This window comes from Taeniopygia guttata, chromosome 1 (genome assembly GCF_048771995.1).
Source record: "Taeniopygia guttata chromosome 1, bTaeGut7.mat, whole genome shotgun sequence".
Classification (NCBI taxonomy): Eukaryota; Metazoa; Chordata; class Aves; order Passeriformes; family Estrildidae; genus Taeniopygia; species Taeniopygia guttata.
The window spans coordinates 97,880,545-97,900,050 of NC_133024.1; the positions used below are offsets into that span (position 1 = coordinate 97,880,545).

The 19,506-nt window shown below is 42.0% G+C and overlaps 1 protein-coding gene across 14 annotated transcripts in view; it reads right to left on the bottom strand.

The window, feature by feature from the left end:
- The window catches only part of GPM6B (glycoprotein M6B), a 104,999-nt gene that overhangs the window by 26,044 nt on the left and 59,449 nt on the right, over positions 1-19,506 (bottom strand). Inside the window, exon 1 of one of the 14 annotated variants that reach the window (XM_004174935.6) lies at positions 7,369-8,045. The exons of 9 other annotated variants lie outside the window; for them this stretch is intronic. In XM_004174935.6, the coding sequence (XP_004174983.1) occupies positions 7,369-7,429 (61 nt within the window). In that variant the 5' untranslated portion in view covers positions 7,430-8,045. Of the gene's footprint in view, positions 1-4,798; positions 7,275-7,368; positions 8,046-19,506 lie in introns of those variants that run through there. 4 more of the 14 variants (XM_012569475.5, XM_002197640.6, XM_004174934.6 and 1 more) reach the window with 4 other exon arrangements.

Genomic DNA, 19,506 nt, shown 5'->3' on the forward strand with positions numbered 1-19,506 from the left:
AGGTGGTAAAAAGTCAGTGTCACCAGCAAATTTTAGTTCAGTACTTTCAGTCATTTTAAAAACACGAGCCCAAAAAAACACACTGTAGTTTCAGAACTGAAACAACATAACCTTACAGACTAAGGGAAGAGATTAGGAGGGAGGATCAAGAAGGAAATGCTCACACAGGTGTTAAGAAAGGTTGAATAGCAGAAACTCTACCTAGGATTTAAGACACATAAGGAAGGGCTCTCTATTCCTTACCCCCACCCACTCTTATGTCTCCCTCTCTTTGTCCATGACAAAAAAGCTCTGCTCCAGCAGAAAAGGAAGGTAAAGTCATGGGAAATCACGTTACCTGTTTTTTAAAAAGACTCTAATGCTGTCAAAGAAAAAGGTTATTGCTTCATGTCAAGGTAGGGCAAACACAAAGGTTTGCTCTGATACTTTCTTACATTAAAAAAATAAAAGTTTCTGGACTTTATTTTACCTAGGCTTTGCTCACATCCAAAAATGTAGACCAAGTGTGTTAAAAACTATTTGTTCCAGGTTCATGTCCAAGAAGAGCAGTTCTGCTTCTCCTTATCTTTTCAGAGGAAGCCCAGCAATAATACCCCACATGCAGTAACTCACCTCACCCACTCACACACTCATGGCACACTCACTGGCACAGGGTTTCTGTGCCCCTGAAGAGGCGGGAAACAGCATCAAACCACTTTTGATCCTACATGTCCACAGTGATACCACTACGACTTTGTCAGAGCTGTCAGGATGAGACTGACAGACTTTTATTCAAAATGCACCAAGTCCCCCTCTGCAGTGGCTAAATGAGAAAGCAACCATCATTTCTGGCTGAAGCAAGTCCAATTCAGCAGTGTTTGGGCATGTGGAGAAAGTGAAGGTTGTGAAGATGAAAACTCCATCAACTGGAGACTAGATTAATTTCAGGGGGCAGGAGAAGTAGAAATGCCATGAATTTCTAGCCTAAGAGGGGCTCAGAAGGTCCTGGACCCAGCCCCTTTCAAATGGTTTTGCTGCTTGTGCAATGAGGAGTTTGGCACAGCCACATTTGCATACGTCAAGAAGAGAAAAAAATCTTGGCCTTGAATCCAAATGCTGTATCTACAGATTTAAACCAAGAATTTGTTAGTCTTCTTTATCAGCAAACAAACTCCAATACTAAGAGTCTTTTGGGTTTTGTACATAAATTTAGCATCAATGGCTCTCTAAAGGACACTTTGTGGCTTGGTAATTTTCCCCCTCTCTGCATCTCACACACAAACCAGCAAGCAGGTATCAGTAAATCTTCCACAGAAGACATTATTCTGTATTGTATGGCTCACGCTTCCTCTTAGGAAAGACAAGTTCCACATCTTATGAGCATAACAAAATTCAAAATGTGTTGAAAGGACTGTTCCAAAATGACTGCACACTCTCAGGATGATATCATCTCCTTCTGCTCCGAGAGGAACAATCCTGCTTGGGAGATCACAAGGAAAGCCATAAATCGAATTGGATACAAAATGGAAACCAAAATTCTTTGCCAATACAGCATACCTCCCCTTCTCTGCCTCCCCAGTGTCTGCCCCCTGCCTTTTTGAGGCTACTTACTGGACACTGGTAACAGATTCAGTTTAAAATGATTAAAATTAAAAATAACGAGCTGTAAAGACTTTTTAAAAGAAAATAATTATTCATTTGTACTACAGCAGCATCTAAGCCAAACCTTCAACATCAAGATTTTATCCTATTAGCTTGAACCCACAACTTGAGATTTCTCCTGCAGTGGCCACAAAAAGCAGCAGAGCAGGCAGCTCCTTTTTTCCCTTAGCCTGGGGGAATGCTGGTGAAGTCACCTGTCTGCTGCAGTACAAACATCAAACCCTTGAAACACAGAGACATCATGTAAACTTTGTAGCATCATTTCTGTAAGGGAAAATATTCTATGGAGTTGGGTTCTTTAATTAGCAATTTCTGGTTTTGCAGTAACAGGGCTCTTTTCATTAGCAGGCAGTTCAAACTCCAGAAGGAATCTCAGTTTTTCCACTGCTCTGCAAAGAGCCACTCAGCAATGGCTGTTTGGTAGCCCTTAGTGCATGCTTGGCACAGCCTCTGAAGCTGAAGAGCATCTCTGGGCTACTTTGCTGGGACCCACCCAGGCCCACTCATGTAAAACCAACACCAGGTCAAAAGCTCCCCAGGCTTCAGTGGCAAAACTACTGCTGCACACAGTCCATACCCATTGGAATTTAACTCTGTACCCTGAACAGCTGGAAAAGGAAACAGGCTTAAGGGTGTCTTTAACTTTTGCTTTTTGAATAACCAACTGCACTAATGGCATCCCCTGGTCTAGGTTACAATACCCTCCACCCACAGCCAAGCTCGAGGCCTCCTGTCAGAAGCAGGTTGTCCTCAATCCTGCACAGACACAGCAGCTACAAAACTGACAATGCTTTCATTTCACACCACACAGGCAACTGTGGTGTTCAATATTCATTGGAATGAATCATCTTGCACACCTGTAATCAAACTCACACTGCTCAACATCTTCATGCTTGCTGCCTTTATCATATGGTTTTAGAGGAAACACAGTTTTGATATTCATCTGTCTCAGCTGATGAAGCAGTCCATGGGAGCAACGAGAGGGTGTTGTTTAGTGGTGGTCTGGTGATGAATACTGGACAAGGAGCAAGGCTGAGCAGAAAATGGGAAGGGTCAGAGTATCTGAAGGAGACCTTCCCCCCGTCTTTGCCCCCTTTGCTCCTGCTGCAAAATCCATTGTGTGCATACAGTGCCATCTGGGTTTCCCCCACCCCCATTACCATATCCCATGGCACATATGTCTAGGTTTTCTGCTTTCACGAGGTTGTTCAGACCAGTATGAGTGCATTCTCTGAGTATTTTTCAACCCCCTCCTATTTAGAAACCAAATCCTATTCATTAAAACCTAAATCACTAAGCCTGCCAAATTATTATCCCCAGAATATCGCGTGTCCCAGATTCTCCCAGGGCTGGACCTCTCTTCCTACAGTCGTATTCTTCAGGGACTTAGAGCAGTTATTGCTGTCAGTGGATCTGAAACACCAATCAACTGCTTAAAATGGGGGGAATATGCAGCGTACTAAAAATCTTTGAATGGCTTGACAGCTCTCATACCACTGCGACAACATAGGTGGGTACTTTTGAAATGTTGGCTGATGATCATAATACATATTCTAAAAAATACTTTTTTTTCAGTTTGTTGTAATGAAAAATACATCTGTGATGCATCAAAATGTCATAAGCTCACTGTGTAAAAATAACTTTACTAAAAGTGAAATAAACTGCACATCAATCACACTATCACATTTTTCTTTGTGAAATTTTTTCTCCCTTCTCACGTTGCACTTTATGCCTTCATTTAAATACAATTGTACAACTGTGTGCAATAGTATAAGACAAGCAAAGTATTTTCTTTCTATTTTTGACTAGTATGTACTTGTCTATTTAGAGCTTAAAAGCTGAAACATGGCTTCATATACCATAAAAATAATAAAGCTCACAGCTATTACTGAGCACAAGGTCTTCTTTTATCAAGAGAACATAAGCAGGGAAGAGCCAATTAAAATGGACCTTTGGTACAGCTGCTCAAAGTGGTCTTCATTATTCCTCAGCAGAACATAGGCAATTTGAACATCATATGTATTCATATAAGGAACGTAAACCCTAGTATCATGTCTTTATTCCATCCTGTGTGTAATTGTTGAATTCACCGTGGTCATCCACAGTTGGGGTTTATTTTCTTTTTTAAATTATTTGTAGGTTTTTTTTTTTTATTTTGCAACTTGGTAATATTTCTCACAGTTAAATGAAAAGGGAAACTTCTTGTCTCTGTTAATATGTATCAGGATCTATAGCCTTCACTGCAGATCCAAAATGGCATTTCGTTTTTCTTATTTATTCCACCTCAGTAAATCTGCCTGCCCAGTCCTCACGTTTTGATTTAATTTAATGCCTGCAAGATAAACCCTGTCATTTGTAATAATTTGTAAACCTTCATCTTTAAAATGCATCCAATCTGTCCTGCAGTCCTGCAAAGTATCTGTTAAACATTTTGCTTCAGCTTTCATGGTGTTTTCCTCTGATAAGGGCTGCTGATACACAGCATAAAGCTGACTTATTTCTTATCTCCATCAACATGAGGGTTGTTCCAATTCCAATTAAAAAAACTGGGACAGCAGCCACTCATCTGGGTGCAGAGAAACAAATGTCAGATAAACACTGAATCCATCAGCCGGGTAGTATCACTGCCTGAATCAGGCAGGGGATTCATGAAAATTATTAAAAGATAGCAGGGGAATTCTATAGATTAGGAAATTTAAAAGTCTAAATAATTTTCAGTAATTTTCATTTATAAATCTGTAATTATTCATAAAGCACGTTAGCTTGTGCAAATTGTCTCAGCTACACTGCAGTCCAAAATAGCTGGCTGTGCACGCTTGCCCAGAGAAGGGAAACACAAACCAATACCTGTGTGGCACCAGTGCTCATGTACGACTGTTTTAGGTGCTCAAACTGAAAACAGACCTCGCTGTTCATGCCACGTGCTCCAGCAGCAATGCTCTCCAGGGTTCTCCCAAGTACTGGGAGACCTGTACACAGACAGCATGTAGTCCTAGCCCGACTTCCTCCAAGTATTTATTCCACAAAAATGCAGCACATCATCAAGAAGGTCCTTGCATTGAAAGCACACCCCAGAAACATGCACCTTAAAATTCTGGCTAAGGGAAAATACCTCTTAGCTTAAAAACATGATTTTGTATTAGTTAAATGCAGATACCTTCCCAGAACTTGGCGGTAAAAACCATTCTGAGTGTGAATTTGAGTACCCAAAGCAGAATGCTCATGATCTTCCCTTGCTCAGTCTTAGCAATAGCAGCATCTCCCAAACCCCTTCAGATGATGGTTTATCTCCTTAGGCTTTGTAATTAATTTCTAGAAGGAGGAGCTAAAAGACCCTGTGATAGGACTTCAACTGCTTCAAGCTGTGGCAGCTGCCTTGAAATCACTCGATCTAGGGCATCTCATAAAGGATGGCCATTACCAAGTCCAGATACGATCCTAGAGGAAGAAGAAAATATTGCAAGGCTGGCAAGCATGTGAGGCATAACAAGTAAGAGACGTGGTCCAGAGAGTAAATGAAGGAGTCTTCTTCTGTTCTGTACCCCAAAATAAAGCAGCAGCATTTTCCTACAATTTTCTTTACACAGAAAAAACCCATTTGCCTCCACAGGAGCTGCTGAAAGAGCTCTGTTGAAAAATTCTCACATTTGAGAGGTACATGATGCCTGCTGAGCCCATCTGAAAACCCAACTGGACTTGACAGATTTAGCACTTTGGAAAATCTGCCCCTCAAAACCAAATATGTCTCCTCCATGACCACTTCACAGCAGTAACTTTGCAGGGGGATCTGGTCTATTTGTTTTGCTATAGAAATTAGGAGTAGGACTGTTTCAGCTTTCTGCATTTTAATTTGCTGTGAAGCATATTGAGAATTTAAGTGAAGAGAAATACAGAGCATAATGTGAGAGACCATGTGTTACTTTCAGGAACTGGAGAACGGGCAAGAACAAAGCCTACAAGTGTTACATACATGTACTTATGTAACAGATCCAAAGTATAAAATTATCATAGAAAAAATTAAGAAATGGTGGTAACATTGGAATAGGAGGCTCCCTGCTTGCATTTGATGAAAGCAACAGATCAACCTCTTTGACTTGGAAGCAGATTTACTGTTCTACATGTTGTTCTTTCATCCTTGCCAAAACAAAAGGGAAGCCATAAACCCATCATAAACACACTCAGCAACACATTTTGTTTTGCGCAGTTGCTAATGCATACAGATAACTTTCTTTAGTGCTCATTGTAACATGAATTCCATTGGCTTAAAAGAAGCTCGTCATTCAGAAGAAAGAATTGCTGTAATTTTTGGAGAATGACCTATCAATCCAAGGTGGTTTTATAGTCAGTCTTTTAGAGACATTTTGTACATTAATTACTCAAATCTGCAGTGAGGTGGGTTATTGTCCACATACACTAATGGCTTTCAGAGTTTAATCTCTCATCAGTGGACCTCCTTTTGTGAAATCCCTAAGGGATTATGTAGTACTATGTCTAATCACTTGACAAATTTCATTTACTTGAAACTGAAGCTTGTTTCATATGAAGTGTGTAGCAGGAGTCAGATTCAAAGTAGGAAAACAAAATCTGTTACTGGACACTACCGGGATTTATCATGTTTATATCTGAACTACTTAACAATCGATGAAAGAATTCTGCTTGGGGAAATGCATTAGTTGTTTATCAGCTGCTTAAGCCTATGAGATACTCAGATGAGATACTCGATTGCTTATAAACGATACACAACAGGTTAAAATAATGTAGTATGACACAAGTAAAAAGACAGTAGAAATTTAAATAATTACCATCAGAAAAGGAAGGTAAAGTCATGGGAAATCACGTTACCTGTTTTTTAAAAAGACTCTTCACTAAAAAAAACCCCAACAAACTGCTGTGATCTGTAGTCTGCTACACTGAAGAGGAACGGTTATTTGACACAAATTATACAATGCAGAAAGAAAATATCCCTTGCGAGTTGAATTTATGCTCTGAAGTTCAGCACTCCAGACCAAACAGAATCAACCTGCAAAGCTGGGATGGATGGAGCACCTCTCTTTCATTGCTGCCATCTCCCTACAACAGAACCATTACCATGGAATTGTTCTCTCCATTAAGCAGCAATTCTTAATGATTAACACATCCTGAAATCTAATGTTGCAAAACTCATTGCATTGTTCCCCCCCATCATAGTGCAGGCAGATAGCTAGAGAAGTAAAATTTGCCAGATGACACCATAGAAAAGGAATTTGAAAAATAAGAGTAGCATTTGGCATCGAGCTCACTACACGAAGGTTGTGTGACATTATAATCTATTATATGTTGCTATAACCGAGGTCTCCCACACTGCATCGCAAAGCGTTGCTACATGGCCAGTCTCGATGAAAACACCAGATTACGGCTCCAAAAACAACATGCAAACACACAGGCACACGCTACCTCTGTAAACCAAATTAACCAAAATCTGCCAGAGACGCAGCAATAACGGGACTTCTTTTGCAAGCATCATTTCGGGTAGGGTTAGGACAGATTCAGAGCAAATACAGACACAGACAGAAAGGTTGATGCTCTATTAATTTGTTGTCAAGCCATGCAGGAAAGGACGGCTGAAAGCCCGAAGACGCAGTAATGATTGTTTAAGAGCTATTTGAAAAAGTGACAAAACTGGCCTAAACCTCTTTAAGCCCCCTGAATGAAAAGATTTAAACAGGCTATTGTTAGACCCCTGGGTACCTTTTTTCTCTTGGCTTTGTTCTGCATTTTCCTCCGCTGCAGTTTCCATGGCTGGCTTCATACCATCCACCAAAAATGCCGCCCCCCCTCCCCCCCCAGCAAGCACTTTTTCTCTTCGCCTCCTTTCTCACTCCCTTCCGTCTCCTATTTACAGCGGCGGTGATTGAGCGGCTCTGTTCTCCCCTACAGTAGATTACAGTCCTTTCCAAAATGCCAGAGAAGTCTTGTCAGCTTCAATTTCGCTCCGCTGACTGGTCCAGGAGGAGCTGTGCCAGCTCGCTCAGCTATACGTCACCAGGGTCCCCAGCTATAAAATAGCCACCCCGCGCCTCGGCTCGCCACACCGTGAGGACCAGCATCGCGCCCCTTCCTCCTGCCCTCCGCTCTTCCCCTCTTTCCCCGTCTCCCAACAAATGTTAATCAATTCTCCGGGCAGTGAATGGATCGGTGACATCGGGAGGGGACATGCGAGTGAGAAAGAAAGGAGCCCCCGGCCGCCGTCTCTAAGGGGAGTGCACGCCGGCACACAATCACAAGGCTGCTTTCCCATGGGACCTCGTTATTATGCTTTGCATTTTGATTTATTCCACATGCCCTCTGCTCTTTCAAGGGGTGGGGGGTGATGGGTCGGTTCTCTCTGTTTGCTTTCTTTGCTGAGAGTTCCGCTCACCCACGGTAAAAGACTGTGTGAGAGAAGCATAAAAGCAAAAGCGGGCATATGTATGTATGTACATGGAAAATTTTAATTCTTTCTTTGACTTGCGAGCACAATGGGAAAAAAAAAAAAAAGAAAAAATATCCAAGCAAAGAGACAGGAAGCCCGTTCCGTTCAAGTAATCTAAAAATGCACGTGCAACACTCTAAAGGATAAAATGTTTAAGAAAACACAACTTGGGCTTTAAAAGGAGGTCTGCCACTAGAGACCAAAAGCCATGCTTGGGAATGAGCACAGAGCTGCTGTTCAGCACGTTTGATCACTCCTCTAAATCCACACAGACTGCAGCATGATCAAATAAGCTGCACTTGGGAGCAACAAACTCAAGACATGCCAGCGTTGCATCCACCAGGACTTTAGGGGTCCCCAGCCCACTCTTGTGCTGGGGAGCCACAGAGCACAGGGGTATTGTTCCCCTCCCAAAACCCAGCACAGCTGACACATTTAATGATGCACTGGGGCCAATTAACCTTGCCTGTCACTTTGCTTGTCTCAATGCCTTACAGTGCAACATGCTGTACAAGGCACAAGTGCCCAAAGGCACCTCTTTGTGCATGTAGGATGGTGGAGCACGGAGTGATGGCTTTTGTGGTCCAGCCACTGCAGCCAGTTCTGCAGCCTGCAAAGATGCCCAGCAGATACAGCAAATGCTGGGGATGTTAAAACCTACACCCTGCATGTTCCCTATAACAGATTCAAACAGGAGAGTGGGAAGAGGCAAGCAGTCTAAAGATTTGTAGCTGCAATTTAGTCTCTTCTGATTGAATTTACTACAACCCACAATTTTGCTGTGCATTTTTATTTCTAGATGTCAAGTGAAAAGCACAAAAGCCCTCAGACCCAACCATTAGAGAAAGTTTCCATCTCTTTCAAGAAATTAGTGCACAAACCCCTTCTCTCACCACAGCCAACACAGCTGTACTTAGCTTTGGGCATTACTGCTCAGACTTCAGGCTTCAGCACAGCTGCCATGAGGTCTTGGTCATATCCTAAGGTTTCGTATCAAAGCATCAAAATTTGATATCAAGCATTTGCCTAAAATGCTTCTTTGGAGCCCAGGAAAAGTCTGCAGTTGAAGCTCCCACTTCAGCAGACCTCGATGTAAGCAGGATGATGCTAATTTGTAGATGGCATGAAGTATCCTGAGGGGCCAATGTGGGGCAAGGGGTTGGGTTTCTCAAGGTAATCAAATCAGTAGGCACAGCAGAGACCTCAACCCAGGTGGCAAGGCATATTTCCCCAATCTTCCTTTCCAGTGCTAAGACAGCAATCCACACACAGATTGAAATCCCTCCCCAGCAAGACCATGCACTGCAAACACACTCCCTGAAACAGCCGAAAGGTGAAAGCATGGGTGATGTGTTTACCAGTACTAAAAGTTGTTGGTATAATGATTATACAAATAAAAGGTTCTACAAAGAGTGGGGCTTCTTCCCTGTTTAACATCAGTAAGCCTGAAAATCCATACCAAATACACCCTCCTTGCTGAAACACAAATTTTAGTAATTGGTCAAAGCACTTGATTGCTTCTGACATAAAATTCTCTTCTTGGAACGCCTCATTGTGCAGTTGGGACTTCTGTCACAGTCTAGATCTCTCTTAGTGATCTTTGCTTTTAGACTGGAAGGTCTAAAACTTAAGGCTGAAACCTCCCTTCAGACTATCCTAAGTTACAAAAGGTCTGTTCATAACCTAATTCAAGTGGTGCGGTATCAATGCACTCATCAGTATAAATACACAGAAAATACAAACATAATCTGGAATTTCCTTTATTTAAACAGAAAATACATTACACATAACCTCTGGTTACAGACTGTCCCTGGAGGAAACCCATGACTGTAGCCCTCCCCTCTTTACCAGTGAGACCTACTCCTTCAAACAGCTGCACGCTTACCTACTGGTGAGCAGAATTTTAGGCAGGCTCAGGACTTCAGAGTTTCTGATGCTTCAGAAACCCAAAACTAACAGGCTGGGAAACTATTTCCTCAACTGTTTCCCCAGAATAACCCCTTCCCCAAACAGGCAATGACAAATCAGTGCACAATACCAGAATCAACTTCACAAGAACTTGAACAGAACATTTTAAAAATAATCAATCCCAACTATTAAAAAGCATTAATTCTACCAACTAAATCATCCTCTAAAAGCTTCAAGTGATATATGAGTGTAAAATTCTCTCCCTTACCTTGTTACTATTTTCTGGATTGCTGCAATGTATGATAGGTTTTAAGCACTTATCATCCTAAGTAATTTCTTGATTTTCAAACTTTTACACCATCATTGATAAATACAGCAAATAAAACAAACTGTAATATTTCCTCCAGTGCTAATATGGGTGCTGATCTTGTGCTTCAAGCATTAATCTCAGCTAGCAAGTTGTCTCATTCAATGTTCCCTCCCTTAAACAGATACATCCTTGTGATGAGATTGGGAGACATAAAGTTTATGCCTATGACAACACAGCACGAGATTAAGCCACAAAGGCAAAATTTAAAAATAATCTTTTAAGACTGATATTCAGTAAAAAACTGCTGGTATACACCAAGCTGATTTAGATAACCAGCAACCAGGGCAGGCACCTACTTACATTTGAGAAGTTCAGCCCAGCATTTTGTTTTTGCAGAGCAAGACAAAAGTGAAAATGAGGAGAGGGGCTGAGCAGCAAGGGTTTCTGCTGCTAAAGCACAGCTTTGAGCCTACTGCCAAACCTCAGGATGAATAGCAGTGGAGGAAAGTATGTGAAGGCACTGCAGACCAAGTCACATTTACTGCAAAACAATTAAAAAAAAAAAAAAGCTTAAATACATTTTATCTAGGTAAAAAAAAAAAAAAAAAACCCAAACCACACATTTAATCATTTTGCTCAGTCAATTAAAATAGCACAATTGCAGAAGTTAAAAAATACATTAGAATCCCTATTCTGTTCATGTGCCAGTTCCTTTTGAACATCTATCTTTAATATCACTGAATCTAGTTTACATTCCTGCAGGCTGAGAACCTCTACCATAAGCTACAGCAAATTCTTTACAAGCTTTCAGGAGATGAATACACACTTGCCATTTCTACAAAGGCTTCACAGAGCTGTAATAAAGAGTGTTCTCACATAGCTGAAGAGCAAATTGAGATTATCTATGAGATCCAAGACTCAGAAGTTAAAATACAGAGACTGTCCCTCAAACAAGACTGATACATAGTCCAAACAACTAATTTTAAAGACAACTTGTAGAATACTTTTTACTTTTTTTAATATTTAAGAGAAAGAACAGATACACGTGAAGCCACTTGGTGCAATGTAATTGCCCGTGTTCAGCTTTAAACCAGTCACCAAAGACTTGCTTATAAAATCCAATCCAAATACTTATGCAAAAGCAGGCAAACTTTCCATGTGGATAAAATCAAAGCATGACAAGTTTTCAGTTGTGCAGCAGTCATATATCTTGCAAGTACTTCACAAAAAAAATATAAATTGGGGTTCATTCTCTCAGATATACTAGGTTACTAGGAAAATGGAATCCAAACTAACAAGTAACAGTGGAAAATCCCTGCACTTATGCCACAGTATAAAACACAGACATGAGTCTGCACTGCGCTTAGGGGTCTCAGTCTCAAATTTCTGTAAGAAAGAGAAAAAATAAAGGCTTAAGCATGGGTAGTGGTTATCTCTGCAGCCAAAGAAAATCACTAAGTTAACCAATGGAGCTAAGTCCAGGAGGGAAAGCAAACCTTAACAGTGTGAAGATGCCAGTGCTGTGACTCCCTTAACAAAGCCTCATGAAGATGTCAATGACTGCAGCCAAGCTAAACGCCTGGTGAGATGCAGCAGGCAAAGGAGATGTCACTCAGTTGTTGGGGTACATACACCTCTCTGTCCAGCCTGCCTGTTTCCAGCTGGAGCACTACAGTTACAGCCACGGCTGAGAATCAAAGGTAATAAACAGCCCAGACCCAATACATACACCAACAGATAGCCTCTAACTGGTTACACAAAAGGAAAAAACAAATCCCTTAGAAAGTGAGCAGATGGTTCTGTATGGCTTTTCCCATAGCTAGGTCTCATCAAGTTCTAGTCTTAAAGATGGCTGCAGAGATATGAAGTCTACCAAAGAAAATAACCTGAAGAACTATAATGAAAGTCAAAATTAAATAAAAAGTTGATGTCTTATTAAGCAGGTGGGAACTCCATTTCCGCTTATGAAAGGCAGTCAACAGCACAGAAGGAAATAAATGATTTTTAAAAGCGAAGGATTTTATTTATCTAATCTAATCAAAGGGCCTTAGTAACATTTTCCTGGCTATTATAAACTTGTATTTAAAAAAGAAAAAATCTGGGGAAAATAATTCAAAACTCTTTGACAGACAAAATGCAGGACTCTCAACCATTCCAAAGACTTCCAATAAAAGGCAATAAAAATTAAAACAAAATAGGATACATTTGAAACTAAGCTGGAATCAACATCACCTCTTGCATCCCTCTCCTGTGAGGCTGCCCAGAGTAGCACCATGCTTTTGGCAAGCCAGAAAGAAATATGGTGACAAACTAGAGCCCATTTAGACTACAGTAGAAACAGCATGGAAATACAGAAAATGAAAGCAAAGACTTCCTAGCAACTCCCATGGAAGAAACTTTCATTAGGCAAGTGTTCAGAGCTCCAGTTCCAGTGGCTGTCCTCAGCTTCCACTCCAGCTCCACAATTTTATGGCATAGTTTTCTACAAGTGTACTGCATGGCAGGTTTCAAATGCTTTAACTTTACAATGAAGCAGAAAAACAAGGCTTTGAATTACCCAATCTCCATAAATTTTTCTCTTCATCAGTGGCAAGATCCTCACATATATGACTAGTACATGAAGCCTTCAACAGTACTTTCAAATGCTCCTCCAGAATTTTTGACTCTGGCACACATAACCACCTTTTTTTTTGCTCCCTCTGTCCATCACAACTGAAGGGAGATTCTCATCTATCCTGCCTCTGCCTTGTAGTGCAGCAGGAAAAAAATATGCTCAAGTCTTTTGTCTTTGTTGCCTTAATTCTGCACTTTGAAGACAATCCAACATACTTAGCTTTTGTTGTGAATCCTCTTCTCCAATACTGCTGTCAAAGCTTACTGCCATCTCAGAAAACTAGCTGGAGCTTCTGAATACTTGGACATACTGAAATAGCATCCTAGATATTTATGTCACACTTGCCAGCACTCAAGTAGAAGTGCCTCTTGTACTTGTAGAAGAGCTATTTCTGCCAGCAATTTAGAAGGCAGCAAAGGTATCATTAGAATATACTCCTGTTAATACAGCTGTTCCATCTCAAAACATAAGAGCTTGACACAGGACTGGTATTGGGAGGCTACCTGTTGATTTTTTTTCCACTGTCTATAAATAAATGCCACTGAGTTCAGTCTTGACACAAACTTAGCCTCTTTTGCTTCACAAAATCAGATTTAATCAGACAATTCTCTAACTTTACATCCAGTTCTGACTTTCAAAATTGCCCTCCCACTCTTCGCATAGACTTCAGCATCCCACCTACAATCTCTCATCTATTCAGCACTCATTTTGTTCTTCAGTCTTGGCTTCAGTCCAGTCTTCTCACAAAGCATGGAAAAAAGCAGGGAAATAAAAAGGAGTGCAAAAGCCTACAGCTCCCCAAAAAGAAACCAGGGGCACTCATTATAGAAGGGTACCTCACACTGTACTGGGGGTACAAGGGGAGGGACAAGGATGAAGAATCCTCCTAGAATGTCACAAAGGATTCCATGCATAAACCACAGATGTAGATATGTGTGTGTATGTACACATGCAAAAAATACATATGTGTGCATATTCATATTTATACGAAGAAAATGCATACAATAATATATGTTTTTTTATTCAACAGTAAACCATATGAGCATCATTGGAACCGCAATGAGGAATGCATACTAATTTACAGAGTCATCCAACAGGTATTCAGTTTGATAGTGAATGCACAGCCATCCCAGTGTACAGACTGCTACAGACTCCTGCAGCTCAAGGGCCAGGAACCAAGTTACCCAAGATCAGACTGGAGTTTGCAGCACAGCTAAGCCACACCTTGGGAGAACTGTTATCTGTTTATCTCAGTATCCCGGGTTGGAAAACCAGCACCACCAGCCCCAGGCTCTGCCATACATTGCTCCTAGACCCACTCATGCAGTGTTGGGCAGTTGTGCATCAACTTCTTGGAAAGTCCACCAAATTCAAAAGTCAGAATGTTGAGATTAAAAAAAAGCATCACAATAATGATTGGTATGAGGTATTGAAATTCACTGTTTGAGGTTTCAGCGCCTTGTAAGTCACGACAACTGTAGCTGTTTCCCCAAGACAGAAAATCCTCATTCCAGTGTGATTAAACTATATTTTGGAAAGATCCTGGACCAGTTCTGTCATGCAGTGCTGGACTGCCTGTGGAATTGCAAATGTAGTCTCTGTTCATGCATAAGACACTAGTCATGAAATCCTCAGTTAAGACACTAACAAAACGGTCCCCAATTAATCACTGTATTCTTTGCAACAGCAGATATCCTCATTAGGAAAGCAGCAGGACACTAACAAGTCCCACGTTGAGAGTGTCCAATTAACTCATCGACTAAATATGTGCCAAGTAACTTCTCCAGTCTAGTTTTCCAGTCCCCTCTTCCCAGCTGCAGTGATTGAGATCTCAGTCATGTCGAAAGTAGTGGTCCTTTTGCGCTTTGCAAAGCATTTGAGAGCGCCGCTGCGAACAACAAACAAGGGCCGCTCAAGTGTTCTACAGGTCTTTCACTTGTGCCCACAAAAAGCGAAGTGTGCATTCATGGAGTTCAGCAAAATTAAGGAAAAAACCCCACCCCTCTACCTTTGTAAACAAGGAATGACTTAACCTGCTAACAACGAGTGTGGTTGGAGCTCTGTCTGGATCATGTCATGCCTCAATTTTTGCTGAACCTCAGCAGTGGGTGATCCTGCATACAAAGTGAGCTCCGAGACAAAAGTGCTATATATAGGGTGAGTTAAGGACAAAGTAGCAGCTTTCAGCCTGGATTCCCAGATAGGCTGTCAAGTAAAATCCCTTGCCAGGGCAGGATTATTCCCTAGAGTATATATTTCCAACACTTCGTCTTGCCTAATTTTCTAAGTGTCTGAACCTTGGAGCCTTTCAATGTTTGGTGAGAAGAGCCGTTCTGTGACCCGGCAGGTTTTGAGGCTTGGCACAAAGGAGGGCTTGCACAATGGCCAGGGCCCCGCTGCAGTCAGTGCAGAAGGAGCAGCTTCTCCAGAAGGAGCAGGGTCCCAAGGCTCTGAAATGGCCTCCAGTCCTGCTTCCTGAAAACCACCCAGACTCTCTTTTGAGTGATGCCTAGTTACATCTCCATCTCTGTTTCTTTCCAAACGTGACATTCTCTTGTTTTAAACAGCTGAAAGGCATAATTTCTGCACTTGGTCATGACTCAGAGTGAAATTCGTTTAGCATCTACTTTTCTTCATCTGTTCCTTGTATCATTCTCATCCCATTTTATTTCTACTCTCTGGTTTTCAGCACATTTGTAACCATTTCTCTTGCACTTGGACCTTCCCAGGTGTAAACACTAAGCATTCTCATTATGTGCTTCCTTTGGAGACCCTCACATTAGTTATTGAAAATGCCCCAGGCATTTTTGATTTCCGTAGTACTATAGACACATCTTCCCTATACCTCACTACTACAGATTCCTGAAGTACAATTACCTGCTCCACCTTTCTGCACCATTTGGAGAGGAAAAGAAAGGAGCTAAGGAACCAGGGAAAGGGGAAGGGATGTATATATTGAAAAAAACCCATAAAATTAAAACAAGAGAAAAGCACATGGCAGAAACAACACACAAGGCTCTGGCTAAGGTTTTTTCTTTGGTCTGTAAGAAGAACTCTACGTAGAAAAAAACTACTACGCCAAGTGTAGGTGGATGTGACCAAAGGCATGTTGCTCAACATGGAACATTGCAGCTCACAGACGTGTCCACAGGTTGCAGGAAAAGACCACAGTTTCTCATGCTTAGCCAAAATCACCCAGCCCAAATCACTTGTTCACAAGTTTATTCGTACAGGCAAGAAACTAAAGACCAGCCACAGCTTTAAAAGTATTTATAAGCACTTACTTCCAGCCATGGTCCTCAGAAACTAATTGTGTGTTCAAGTGCAGTACATACTTCTATTGCAGACAGAACATCACCAGATTGCAAACACAATCAAAAGCCCATTTGCTTAGTTTAATTTGCCATTAGTACACTGGAAGTTTATAGAGCCAAACAAACTATAACTAATTTTTCACTGCCATTTCGAACTGTTTCCAAGCAAATATCATAGCAACATTATCAGATCGTCAATTTCACTAAAGCCCAAATTCTCTACAATAAAACAACACACACGTTTAAAGGAAGAGAGAAAATGCATTCCTGAGTGAATGGAGCATCTCCCTAGTTCTCCCAACAGGGTCCTGGGACAAACCCCATCATTTAAAGACCTTTTCAGAACTTTAAGAGAGAATGGGAAAAAACTCCAAACTCTAGGCTTTTATACATATCAGTCAGTATTTAAAGACTAGTGTTTAGAGATTTTTAATACATACCAAGCACTGATGAATGCATTTATTTCAACCTCAAATATAATCATATAGATATGGTAGCAGACTAAGCAGCATTTCACAGACTCCCTTCTGTTGTGTAACTGGAAAGAAAAAAGTCTTGCCAGCTGCAGCATCCCCCATTTCGAGCTCAGCACCACCGCCCTGCGCGCATCAGAAACTTGGAAAAGAACCGCCTTGTCATGGAAAACCTGTAATTTCAGCTTTAGGTGCACTTAAGTGAACAGAAGGCAGCGGTGTTACCCAGAGGGAAGCCGCGGGTCACGGTGCAGCCCCGGCCCGGCTCTGCGCGCCCCGCGGAACCCGGCCGGGCCGGGCCGGGCCCTCACGGGCCAGCGCCGCCACCGCACAAGGCCCGCAGCCGCGCTCCCACAGCACGGCCCCCCGGCCCCACGTTTATCACCCTTCATATCTCAGCGATGACAGGCCTGAAAGGGCTTCTGATGGGAAATGTGCTCTGAATTAGCATATTTCCCCCTGCATACAATGGAGGCATTAAGCTGCTGAGTTTTGCAAGTCCAAACAAAAGCAGCCCAGGCTGTTTTTAGCAGCGCTGTTTGAAGTTTTATTCCTCCTCTCCTTCCCGAGTTGCAAGCGTATTTTACAAATTTTCAGTCTTTCTGTAAAGAAGGAAGCACGACTGATAAAGTCTTATTATTTGATCGGTTTCAGACTTTATTTAAAAGACAATCTTTTGACACTGCAAAGAGCAACACGGTGTCCGTGCACTGCTTCCACTGAACTGCAGCCCAGGCTGGCCTGGCTGCCCCCAACACTTCACGAACCCTGCCATCGAGGATTTCAGAACTCGAACACATTCATGGCACTCCAGTAGAAAGGGTCCTGTATTCAAAGCTCAATTTCACCCCTGTATCCTGGGCACTTTGTTGAAAATACCCGTTTTGAAAATGAGAAACTAAAGCACTGTGCTGTAGGAAGGGGCAAAATAAAAAAGCCTTCCGTCCATCCTGGAATTACCCTTTAGTTTAACGGGAGAGATACTTAGAAGTATGACCTTTATGAAATGGCTTCAACCTAGAAAGTGAATTTCTATTTACCCAGGAAAAGAAGGCAAGAGGAAGGAGATGGAAATGAGTTCAACACTGAAGAGGAGGAAAAAGCACTGCTGCATCAAACCATCTTTGGGCAACAGCTGCCAGGAGAATAAATCTACCTCAGCTCAATGTGTTTGTCTGTAATTGCTCATTAACACAGTTGGACCATTAGGAAGCCAGTTTGTGGTTTTCTCAGCAAATAGGCATGTCTGCCTTCCTTCTACATTAAACAGAATTTCCTCTGTGAGGAAGACATAAGATTACAAAGTCAAAATGCTTCTTAGAGGAAGGGTATGGTGGTTTTGGTTTGGTTTTTCTTCTTATTCTTCTTCGTTCTCCCTCTCCCAAAATTTCCACAGTATTTATGTAATCTTCTATATGTGGCACAGCTAAGAAGAAAAATCACACTCCTTAACAACATGAGATTGCAGCAGAAAAGCAGAATGCCAATGAGATCCTAGGCAGGCAGCTTGCAAGTGAGGTGGATATAAAAGCTCTTCAGAAAAAAGCCTGGGTTGCAGCCTACAGAAGGAGTCTTGTAGGAGAAATGTCTGCTTTGTTCAGATTCTTCGGTTCTGCTTCAGGAAACTTTCCTGAGGATGAGGATTCATGTCTCTTCCTTGATTTCTTTTGCAGCAAAGCTCAAGATTCCCAACAGTGTCTGCTGTGCACAAGCACTTTGCTCTCAACCATCCCCTGCCCCGTGCCAAGCGGCCCATGCAGCACCGCGCTGCCTCCTGCAGAGTGCAGCCCGTGCAGATCTGCACGACCTGGCAGGAGAGGCATGTCACTCACTGGTCCCCACTGCAATGCCAGAGCTGCTGGCACTGGCACAGCACGGTGTCCATATGGCAACTGCGCAGCAGCGACTGAGGTCTGACCGCAGACACCCTCCTCCCTCCGGCAGGGACCCTTCCTTCTCACAAGGTCCTCTGCAACACTGAGCATCTACAGCCCAAGGGTCTGACCCTAGTGATAACACCCTTCCCTGGTGCACCAGCTCTGCCACCTTGACTCCCAGGAAAGCTTTTTCATAGTCTCCAGTAGCCACAGGTTCACTTTTAATGTGTTTGTTCAAGGGCACTAAGGAATCTGGCTGGAAAGGACTACACATTATTTGCAGGATTTCTCTACCACCACAGCCTTTGAAGGCTGGACATGCATTTTCCCATGCTCTGAGGCATTTCACAGTTTGATACCAAGACAGTAGACAAGGCTGCCATGTTACCACAGGAAGGTCTAATGTCAAAGCAAAAGAAGAAGGGACTTAAGAAATCCTTCAGAGGCCTTCATTAGGTCATAAAAAGATGTGTGAGAGTAACAAAATAGTCTAGGCAGGAGAAAAGAGGAATTAACGACCAAAATGTTAACTGGTTTTCTCATTCACATTGGAGTGAGAATTTCACTTTGCAAGCACTCCTTCTGAGATGAGTCCTTTGGAATCAAATGCCACAACAGCTTGACACAGAAAATGAAATAAAACGGATCTCAGCTCCATTCACATAAGCTTTTCCTTATCTCAACCCATGAGACTTGTGCTACATTTTCTCTGCATTACCCAGTTGAGGAGGGCAGTGGTTTTGGTGGGCACCTAATGTCCAGCCAGGGTCAACCCACCACAGGTGGTAAGAGATATACCCAGTAAACTCAGCAGAGATTTTAGGATTCTCAGGAGTGAAGGTCTATCAAAAGAAACTTCAGGTAAAACAGTGTCATAACTTTGAATTTAAACCAAGGAAAACAAAAGCTGAAAAAAAA